An 11715-nucleotide genomic window follows, 5' to 3' on the forward strand; every position below is an offset into this window, starting at 1 on the left:
ACTTTGTTAAAAAGCTGTCTTCAGTCCTTTGTACAGGAACGTGGTGAATCCTTATCAAATTTGCATCCTGTTCTCCCAATTCAACTACTGTCCTGTCCTTCGGGACTCCTAGAGGAGATCCCTCCCCTAGGCGCATCACCCTAGGCACCGCAGTGCTGTCAGGCCGTGGCCGCCGGGACCTTAGGTGTTGTGGGTGACCCTTCGCTTGGAGTTGAGGCCCCCTTTTTTCTGTACCACCCCAGGGCTTCCATGGCTACCAAAGCCACAGCCTGGGGGGTGGTCTCTGCCCGTTTTCCTACCAGCAGGTTGCGGGGGGACCAAAGTGCGTCCTTCAGACACGTGAGGGTGGGCCAGAGCTTGGTGAAGGCCTTCGATGGGATAGGCCTTCTGCCCACCCCATATAGCACGAGCTGAGGCGTTAGATCCTCTCCTGCTGGCAAACATGGGGAGATCAGGGGGCCTGCTTCCTTCCACAGGTCCCTGGTGGCTCTGCACTTCCAGAGCAAGTGTCTCACCAACTCATCTTGGCCGCAGCCTGGTTGGAGGGATGTCCTTGCCATGCCCCGGGAGTGCATAACGGCCCTAACCGGGAGGATCTCGTGAGCGACCATCCTGGACAGGTCCCGGTGCCGGTTCAGCAGAGCAGGATGGGCCATGTTGCGCCAAACCATTGTAGGCTCGCCTATAGCAAGCCTGCGCACTAGACACACTGGTTCCCACTCCTGCACTTGAGAGAGAAGAGAGTGGTGTTTAGTTAAAACAGTGACTGATTCTTTTTCCAGTTTAAAATGTCTTAACCTTTGGAGCTGGACGTAGTGTGTAGGGAGCAGGAAAGAGACTGGTGCTCGAAAGGTCGACTGGGATCAGCCTCAGGGTCCTGAGGTAAGATCCCAGCCAGAACCGTGCGAGGGCCTGGGTCTTGTTGTTTACCGGGGAGGTGGCAAGAGTGAGATGTAACGCTGTGTAGCGGCTGCCCAGGAACAAGTAGAGGTCAGGCAAGCCCTCAGGCAAGCTGAGCAGGGAGGTGGTGAAGAGACCCAGGTCCAAGCCCCCCTTGGACCTGGGTCTCTTCACCACCTCCCTCCTCAGCCTCTCCCACTTGCTTCCCCACAGGAAGTTAAAAAACATCCGTTCCAGGGTTAAAAACGTTGCTCATGGGGGGATAAAAACAGAACTGATTAATAAAAGCACAGGTAAAATCACAGCCTTAATGATTAAAACCCAGTCTCTGTCGTACTGTCCCAAAAATACCACTCCAGTTACCACTCCCTCCTCTCTCCCGGTCGAACTTTACCCCCAGTACCCTTATGTCAGTAATGTTAATAGTCAGTGGTAGTCTGGTCAAGTCTGGGTCTGCCCACTGTCCGAAGAATTGGGCCTCCGTTCAGTCTCGCCCCAGAGGCTCGTYCRTACCAGTCAGTCCTGTCCAGGGTCCTGTCGACAGATAAAAGGTTAGTGCATAAAATGTTAACATCTTCCATGTAAAACACACACTTGGCGGTCAYCCCCCCCACTCCCTGGGATACTCACCCCACTGATCCGTTGGTCCCTTCTCAAGACCTGTGCCAGTGGTTCAATGCAGGCCACAAACAGAAGAGGAGATAACGGACAGCCCTGACGGACGCCGCAGTGTACTCTCACTGCTTTTGACAAATGCCAATTTACAAGGATTTTGCTGGTGATGTCCCCGTACCGCAGTCCCACCCAAGCAAGGAACCTTTCCAGGGAAGTCCTTTTTTTGCAGTACCTTGAAGAGGTACTTATGCGAGACCCAATCAAAAAAAAAATCKAAATCAAAATTTAGAACTACAAGCCGCATGTTTCTGTCTCTTGCATAACAGATGGCATATCTGATACRTACCAGGCTGTCCGTGATCTTCCTTCTGGGGATGGCACAGGTTTGGTCCGGGTGGATCGCCTCCCCTAAAACAAAAGACATAATGAGTGTTAAAACCTTAGTAAAAAGTTCACAGTCAAAGTTTAAAAGGGTATTTGGTCTCCAGTTTTTCAGGTCAGTCCTGTCATTTTTCTCACGTAAAATGGGTCACGATTCCTACTCTAAAACTGTCAGGTAGTCTGTCGAGTCGTTCAAAGTCCGTAAAAACAGAAGTTCATTGGCTAAAACATCCCAGAAAGTCAGGTAAAACTCCAAAGGGAGGCCGTCCTCCCCCGGTGATTTACCCCTCTTAAAATGTCTCAGTCCTTTGTCAATTTGACCTGTCATCGTCAGGTCTTTTGTTAGGTCGTCTGTGTTGGGTAAAGTCCTGTCAATGTATGTTAAAACGTCCCCCRTGGTTTCCTCACACACATCTTTTACCCCAAACAATTCCCAATAAAAATCCTCGACTACCTCTTCGATTCCCTCTGTATTTGTTTTTAAAAACCCATCTTTGTTTTTTGACAGGTCATTATCCTACCCTTGCTAACTATTTTCTTAAAGTACCTTGTGCACTTCTCTTCTACTTTCCTTTCTTTACTTCTTAAAATAACCCCCTTGCTCTTCTGTTCTGCTAAAAATGCAATTTCTTAAGTTATTTATTTTCTTTGTTAAAATTAAGGCCTTACTGTACTAGATTCAAATACATTTACAGTCGCCTGCGTCCATCTTTTTCTTTGCTTTTCTTCTTTCCTATCTCTCTAAAGAAGGTCCTCGTCCTTCCCTTCACCATTTCCCACCACTGTGCTCGTGTGTCAAAGAAGTCCCGTAGCGTCTGCCACTGGCTGAACTGCTCCCGGTACTGAYTAACTACTCTATCATCTTCTAAAAGGGAGCAGTTCAGTTTCCAGGGCCCTCTTCCCACAGTCACCCCCGAGGTTAGTGAWAGGGTGCACGTCAGCATTACGTGATCTGAGAAGAAAGCAGGGGTTATTCTAGCATCAGTTGGGGGACAGTCCCGGGTAAACAGATAGTCGATGCTAGAGACTCTGGTGCCGTCACCGCTGGTCCAGGTGAAGCCCTCCTCTCTTGGATGCAGTGTTTTAAAACAGTCAGTCAGTTTAAAATCCCTKCACAACCCTTGCAATAAAACACTTGACCTATCTACCTTAAAATCCTCTCCCGCCCCGTACACCCAAATATGCTCTGTTTGCTTTCCACTAAATAGCAAAGCTAATGTTTTAAAAACATCGGTGGAAATAGCCACTTTTGACGGTAACCAACGACCAAATCCACATGGTCATCCTGCCGCCAATTGGAAATTATAAATAAAATCAGATTAAGAGCTAAATTGGAAGAATARCCTATCAAATAAGTACACATTCTGTGAAATTTGGAGATAATTGTATTGCCAGAAATTATTACCTTACATAAAATATACGTGGTAGCACTGCTGCCACAACTTAACTGGAGTACCCTGTAATGGCCACCTGGTGGCACCAGAGATCTATTGGGTTTCTTAMGGTGTGAAGTCTGGGGGGTTGGATGTGTCAGGAACGTGGTCGCAACACCTGGGCTTGTATCGTTTATTTCTAAGTTAAATACATTCACTGGTACGAAAGTAAAGATGACGAAGCACAGTAAAGGGAGGCCTTATGTATTTAGTGCTCTTTCTCGTGAAACTTACATGGAACTCTGCAGTTTTAGAATAGCCACAGGAGGTCAGTCTAAATACAGAAGTTAAGAAATCCGAGTTGAACAAGTCATGGAAATATTGTTGATGAGAAACTTCTATGCTATCCATATAGAACTCCTAAAAGCGATTTACCAGCCCCCATTTTGAGGGAATCAGGAAGTGTGATTTTACCAGCCAATTGGAGGGAATCAGGAAGTGTGATTTTTAGCATATGACAGCAATCACAAACCCGTCGTAATGACAGTAACAGTGAAATTAAGTGATCACTTTCTTCACAAGATCGTTGGTTGATTAAATTAGGCCTACCTGTAGTATTTTACACAAACATAAACATGGAACCAGGTAACGCAGAGATAGTCACTACTTTACTGTTTAAAGGCTATTATCCCACAACTGTAATACATTACTACTACACTAGACTACATTTTAACACTAGTCTGTATGTTTTTTTACTTTTAAAGTCCTACAATAAAAATACTTCCACAGCTGAAGCATGCACACTTATTTTATTGTACATTTACAATTTCTAGTTTTTTTTAAAACCATGTCATAAAATGTTTTTACAAAGATATTTCTACACAATTCTTATTTTATTGAGTAAATGGTTACAGTAGTTATGCACATGATACAAACAATTCTTTATACAAGTATTTTATCCTCAAGTCTTGAAAACTTAAACTTCTTTTCACATGGTTACTGGTGTTGCATGTTCAAGGTAATGAATGATTACCTAAATAGACGAGTAAAATGGTTAAATGTCAGGTTTATTAACTAAAGTAAGCMGAACTGCAGACAGGCACTAAAGTACACGGGTCTCTTTGTACTACAGGCACAAAATKAACATGTCTCCTTGGCATCAGAGCATAAGGTGTTTTTGGTTGGTTATCTTTGTGTTAGCGTTCAAATTACATACAATTCTTCGGTTCCATAAAAAAAAAGTATCCACTTTTAGCACTCAAGCTTTTACAAAACGAAAARGCAAAAAATGATACACATCTGAACACACATTGAATATCATTGAAAACGAACAGATGAACTTTGTCCCCTGGCTATGGCGCACAGCAAGCAYGAGGAGGACGTGTGTAGTGGAATAGATTAACGTTAGACTAACTGATATCCGAGGGGAACACATGAAGCAAAAAGGTTTTGACTTAAAGCTCTTTTATCTTGTATTTCACAAGATAACCAAATATATTCTATAAGAATATCAAATAAATAAACGTTTGAAACGCTGCATTGTTATAAAAATATAATCATCGATGACTCCTGGGTTTCAGCTCTTGCCTGTGAATTGGAAATMAATCAAATGCATACTGTTAGTAGATCATTAATTATTAGATGCAGCGTCTGGAGAACGTAACATGCATGACAATGACAGTTCAGTATAACATGTACTGTTAAACTGAAACATTTCTGCCTTGATAATACCTTTCTGCATATTGATCATGTCATTAACTTACCTACTGAAGCTTTTGTGAGCCATTCAACAGCAGCTCAACTAGTGTCATAGCTACAAGAGGAGGAAGAGGGAGAGAGGAGGAAGAGGGAGAGAGGAGGAAGAGAGGAGTAAGAGAGAGCGAAAGGAGGAAGAGGGAGAGAGGGAGAGAGGGAAAGAAAGAGTCTAGGAGACCAATAAGACCAATGATCAGATAAAAGATAAAATGGGAAACATGGCCAAGAATCCCATGACTTCTAGACTTCCTGGACTTCCTTCTCACACAGATAGGGAAGCTTATTAAGTCAAGTCAAAGCTCCTCATTTAATAAGTGTTTGTTTATTTCCAGAGGGTGTCTAATACAGAGCACGCTTTCCACTAGTTCCTTCTGAGGTTCACAGCTCACGTTTTCTCAAAGAGCTATGTGAAGCGATAAGAACAATTAGTTGTTCCCGTTAAAAACGCAATAAATACATGAGCATAAAAAATATGAAACCTCGTGAAATCACCGTTGAGAAAAATATATAGCAAACACTGTACTGCAAAGACAAGGACACGTAACATCAGCTGCTTTCCACTGTATGTCTCTGTGTGATTGCTTCAATGAGGAGATTCTATGTACTTCAGTTGGCCCCTCAGTGGTGGTGCTTGGGGCCTGTGAGCGCAGGGCTGCACTTCATTCCATAAAGTGGTTTCCTCCCCTTCGTCCTTGTTGACTCTCCTTCACCGATGAGACAAACAACTGGGCAGGTGTAAACCAAATAGACAGGCAGGCCAATTCTCTTCTTTTTTTCTCTCCACGAATTGGTCTTTTGACCATTCACATCAGATCTTCAGAGCTGATTGGATTAGACCAATTAGTGAAAAAAACTTGGGCTGCCTGTCTAAACGCATCCTTAGTCGCTGCCATATAACTTTTTAAAAAATGATCAGTGAGGTGAACGAAAGCAGAAGGAAGGGAACAACTTCCTGGAATGAGACACGGCCCGGCTCAGGTCTCCGTCAGGGCTTTCTGRCAGTGGTAGAGGAGGGAGTCAGGCAGCTCGGGGACAGGGGAGCGCAGCCACACGGCCAGAGAGTCAGCGTGGACACGACAGTGAAGCAGACATGGCTGACCCTGACCTTGACCCTGGAGCAGCCGGCACGCCACGATGCCCTCCGACCCTAAAAGGAAAAGGATAAAAAGGTCAAAAGTATTCAACTTCCGTTACCCACTTCATGATGCAGTGGTATTAACAACAGTGTATGACAGTAAGATGTACAATCACAGTATTATGATGAGGCATGAGGTTTCCTAAATGGTCAGGGCTGGGTTAAAGCATTAAGATGAGAGCGTGCCACCTGCTGACCTATGATGTCGACAACGTGGAGATGTAGTTTGCCCTTCAGCGCGTCCAGTGTGGCCGTCAGAGGTTCTTGGTGTTCTGTTGTTACCAGTCGAAGGTTCTGYTTCAAGTCATGAGAGAAAGACAACCACATTTTCCCATAATCCCCTGTGGACACAGTCAACGGCCTGCATAAACACAAACAGGAAGTAGAATGTCAACAGTGTGCACACACAGGAAGTAGTATGTGGCTAACAGTATTAATACTGTTGCCCCCTAGGCACTGGGTGTAGATCTGAGAGAATTGGATGTAAGCAATAGGGTGGTAGCTCCATCTTGCCCTATGATAGGTCAGATGGGAATTGTTGCCATAGTGCCTGTGAAGTAGGGTCGGGAGTTGACCTGTGAAGTAGGGTCGGGAGTTGACCTGTGAAGTAGGGGCGGGAGTTGACCTGTGAAGTAGGGGCGGAAGTTTAGTACCTGTGAATGTAGGGCGGGAGTTGACCTGTGAGTAGGGGGCGGGGAGTTGACCTGTGAAGTAGGGGCGGGAGTTGACCTGTGAAGTAGGGGCGGGAGTTGACCTGTGAAGTAGGGGGGGGAGTTGACCTGTGAAGTAGGGGCGGAGTTGACCTGTGAAGTAGGGGCGGGAGTTGACCTGTGAAGTAGGGGCGGGAGTTGACCTGTGAGTAGGGGCGGGAGTTGGACCTGTGGAAGTAGGGGCGGGAGTTGACCTGTGAAGTAGGGGCGGGAGTTGTATTCAGGTCATCTCAGTTAACCCAGGACTAAAAAGTCTCATGTCATTAAGTTCTGGGTCCATACGTGTTAAGAGGAGAGATAGAATTAGGATCGGAACCAGAACAAAGTGCTCCGACCTCTCTCTCTTTAAAAGTTACGGACAAGTCTATGGACCTAACTGTCCCCTCCGCTTCAGAAATTCAAAAGATGCCATCACCTGAGAAATCGTGATTTGTCCAAAGCGCCGGAAATAATGCTGCTAGTTCTCACGCATCCCTGTCGTTACATTTGAGTCATTTAGCAGACGCTCTTATCCAGAACGACTTAAGAGTAGTGACTGAGTGCAAAAATGTTTTCCCACTTTGTTGTTGCATTATGACAGCTCTACAGTACCATTCCTGTTCACATAGTCTGTGAGGTTAGGATTCAGGGTAACCTGTAAGACAGTACTGACAGTTACAGATGTAGTTTTACCTGAGGAAGTGTTTCAGGGAGAGGCTCAGTGAGAACTGTGCTGCCTGGGGCTGGCCCAGGGGTCTCTGGTAGGACAGTAACCCAGCCAGCTCCACCTGGACTGAGGCTCTCTTCATGACAACAGTGTGCAGACAAACCGACACACTGTGACCCTTAACCTCCTTTAACGGACTMCCTGAGATACAGGAGATCTGAGGGGGGAAAAACAACATGATAGAGTCATCAGTTTGACATGATTTACGGGCTGCAAAATTCCTGAAACTTTCACAAAGATCCCTGGTTTTTCTAAATCCCGGTTGGAGGATCCTCTGGTATTTCTGTCTCGATTCCGGGATCTTCCAACCAGGATTTCTGAAAAACAACTTTGTTGTTAAGGCCAGTCTGGATAAAATATACCTCCAGTTCCTTGCAGGTGAGCTGCAGCGCCATCTGGTGGAGCGCCGAGTCAGTGTTGTTGGAAATGAAGACCAGCAACACTAAGGCATCCTCTTTATACACTCTACAGGCTGACAGAGCCAGGCTAGAGTCCTGCTCCGAGCAGAGGGGGGTGAACTCAGAGCGGGCCAGCCCAGAGAGCTCTGCTGGCAGGTGGGAGGTGAGAGGGAGGTCCCTGGTTATATCTAGGGCTGGAGCTGGGTGTAGATCTTGTTGTGTTTGTGGGTCTGTCTGTGTGTATGTGGGCGGTACAACAGCCACCATGCCATTTCCCCTGATCAGAGAGAGAGGTCCTCCTGCCTCTACTCTCTGCTCCGTCTCCTCTACATGGGGGCTACCGTTGCTAGTGGTATGGTCCAGCGTTCTCTGGGAGGTCTGTTGAGGTGCGGTGGTGGTAGCAGCACCCCCCTCTGAGGCCACAGTGGTCGAGTCCAGTAGGTTGCTAAGCAGAAGGTTGTCAACGGCAGCGCTGCGAGACGAGTGGGAGGAGTCAGAGGAGCCTTCGCTGGCGCCTGATGACTCCCCTCTGGGTTTCCTTCTGAAGTGTCGGGGCGCCGGCTCGGCTCGGCCCATCTGTTGGGGAGAGTACCAGCCGATATTTAACAGTACCAGCTGATATCTAACAGCACTCAGCTAATGTCTGACAGCACTCAGCTAATGTCTGACAGCACTCAGCTAATGTCTGACAGCACTCAGCTAATGTCTGACAGCACTCAGCATAATGTCTGACAGCACTCAGCTAATGTCTGACAGCACTCAGCTAATGTCTAAAAGTACTCTGGCAACAAATAAGAATTTGTTCTTAACTGACTTACCGAGTTAAATAAAGGTTAAATAAAATWAAAATAAAATAAAACAGTACTCAGGCGTGAGCTGATAGCTAAAGCACCTGTATGTTTCTGCTTTAAAGTCTAGGCCGGGTTACTGTAAAGCACTTTGACAACTATTGATGTAAAAGGGTTTAAATAAAGCCTTAAATATATTTGATTGATTGGCTGATTGGCAATGCTTAATGAACAATCAAACAGTAGAAGGTAATCTCACCAGACACACAGAGTTGTGGGACCCCAGGCCAACAAAGAGCGACGAGGCCAGCTGCCGTTTCTCCTGGTCAGGCTCAGGTCCAGAGGAGGGTTTCTGTGTCTGGGAGGGTGGGCTCTGAGGGGACAGCAGGGGACTGGGCAGCTCCACTAGGGGGGTTGGGGTCTCTCCTGCACTCTGCTGCTGGGCCAGGTACCCGTCCTTCCCCCACACCCTCTTCACCCCGTCCAACTTCAGAGTGGTAGAGCTGAAATAACATTGGGATACTAACCTGGGTCTTCTACAAGATTATATCAAAGAACATGTCATCAGTCTGGTTTAAATTCCTCTGACAATCTACGGTAAATGTCAATGTTCCTCAAGGCTCTGTTCTTGGACCAATACTGTTCTCATTATACACTGAGTCTAGGGCTGTTGCGGTGACTATTACCACCAAACCGGCAGTCATGTATCATGACCGCAGTAAAATTACACATGACCGCAGAGTCATTGTAATCTTATGCACTCTGGACATGCTTTGGTAGTACCCAACTTGCTAACTACCATTAGGTCCTAATGGCCTGGTACTCAGGGCTCTATTGTCCCTCCATCAGGTCCTAATGGCCTGGTACTCAGGGCTCTATTGTCCCTCCATCAGGTCCTAATGGCCTGGTACTCAAAATAGAGGCCTGAGTACAGGCCATTAGGACCTGATGGAGGGACAATAGAGCCCTGAGTACCAGGCCATTAGGACCTGATGGAGGGAAAATAGAGCCTGAGTACAGGCCATTAGGACCTGATGGAGGGACAATAGAGCCCTGAGTACCAGGCCATTAGCACCTGATGGAGGGACAATAGAGCCCTGAGTACCAGGCCATTAGGACCTGATGGAGGGCAATAGAGCCTGAGTACAGGCCATTAGCACTGATGGAGGGCATAGAGCCTGAGTAAGGCCATTAGGACCTGATGGAGGGACAATAGAGCCCTGAGTACCAGGCCATTAGGACCTGATGGAGGGACAATAGAGCCTGAGTACCAGGCCATTAGGACTGATGGAGGGACAATAGAGCCCGAGTACCAGGCCATTAGGACCTGATGGAGGACAATAGGACCTGAGTACCAGGCCATTAGGACCTGATGGAGGGACAATAGAGCCCTGAGTACCAGGCCATTAGGACCTGATGGAGGGACAATAGAGCCCTGAGTACCAGGCCATTAGGACCTGATGGAGGGACAATAGAGCCTGAGTACCAGGCCATTAGGAGATGGAGGGACATAGAGCCTGAGTACCAGGCATTAGGACCTGATGGAGGGACAGTGGAGCCCTGAGTACAGGCCATTAGGACCTGATGGAGGGACAGTGAGCCTGAGTACCAGGCCATTAGGACCTGATGGAGGGACAATAGACCCTGAGTACCAGGCCATTAGGACTGATGAGGACAATAGAGCCCTGAGTACCAGGCCATTAGGACCTAATGGTAGTTAGAAGTTGGGTACTACCAAAGCATGTCCAGAGTGCATAAGATTACAATGACTCTGCGGTCATGTGTAATTTTACTGCGGTCATGATACATGACTGCGGTTTGGTGGTAATAGTCACCGCAACAGCCCTAGACTCAGTGTATAATGAGAAGTATTGGTAAGAACAGAGCCTTGAGGAAATTGACATTTACCGTAGATTGTCAGAGGAATTTAAACCAGACTGATGACATGTTCTTTGATATAATCTTGTAGAAGACCCAGGTTAGTATCCCAATGTTATTTCAGCTCTACACTCTGAAGTTGGACGGGGTAAGAGGGTGTGGGGGAAGACGGGTACCTGGCCCAGCAGCAGAGTGCAGGAGAGACCCCAACCCCCTAGTGGAGCTGCCCAGTCCCCTGCTGTCCCCTCAGAGCCCACCCTCCCAGACACAGAAACCTCCTTCTGGACCTGAGCCTGACCAGGAGAAACGGCAGCTGGCCTGTCGCTCTTTGTTGGCCTGGGGTCCCACAACTCTGTGTGTCTGGTGAGATTACCTTTACTGTTTGATTGTTCATTAAGCATTGCCAATCAGCCAATCAATCAAATATATTTAAGGCTTTATTTAAACCTTTTACATCAATAGTTGTCAAAGTGCTTTACAGTAACCCGGCCTAGACTTTAAAGCAGAAACATACAGGTGCTTTAGCTATCAGCTCACGCCTGAGTACTGTTTTATTTTATTTTTATTTTATTTAACCTTTATTAACTCGGTAAGTCAGTTAAGAAACATTCTTATTTGTTGCCAGAGTATTTTTAGACATTAGCTGAGTGCTGTCAGACATTAGCTGAGTGCTGTCAGACTTAGCTGAGGTGCTGTCAGACATTAGCTGAGTGCTGTAGACTTAGTGAGTGCTGTCAGACATTAGCTGAGTGCTGTCAGACATTAGCTGAGTGCTGTCAGACATTAGCTGAGTGCTGTTAGATATCAGCTGGTACTGTTAAATATCGGCTGGTATCTCTCCAACAGATGGGCCGACCGAGCCGGCGCCCGACACTTCAGAAGGAACCCAGAGGGGAGTCATCAGGCGCCAGCGAAGGCTCCTCTGACTCCTCCACCTCGTCTCGCAGCGCTGCCGTTGAACCTTCTGCTTAGCACCTACTGGACTGACCACTGTGGCCTCAGAGGGGGTGCTGCTCACCACCCACGACCTCAACAGACTCCCAGAGCAGCTGGACCATACACTAGCAAGGTGGTTA

General features: G+C 46.9%; 1 protein-coding gene across 1 annotated transcript in view; it reads right to left on the minus strand.

Annotated features, from left to right (window-relative positions):
- Positions 1-4143: 4143 nt before the first annotated feature.
- ap4e1 (adaptor related protein complex 4 subunit epsilon 1) overlaps positions 4144-11715 on the minus strand; it is a 32647-nt gene continuing 25075 nt past the window's right edge. Inside the window, 5 exon segments of the mRNA XM_070438174.1 lie at positions 4144-6171; positions 6357-6520; positions 7542-7732; positions 7938-8549; positions 9021-9264. Of these exon segments, the coding sequence (XP_070294275.1) occupies positions 5999-6171; positions 6357-6520; positions 7542-7732; positions 7938-8549; positions 9021-9264 (1384 nt within the window). The 3' untranslated portion in view covers positions 4144-5998.

Source organism: Salvelinus sp. IW2-2015, unplaced genomic scaffold (assembly GCF_002910315.2).
Source record: "Salvelinus sp. IW2-2015 unplaced genomic scaffold, ASM291031v2 Un_scaffold537, whole genome shotgun sequence".
NCBI lineage: Eukaryota > Metazoa > Chordata > Actinopteri > Salmoniformes > Salmonidae > Salvelinus > Salvelinus sp. IW2-2015.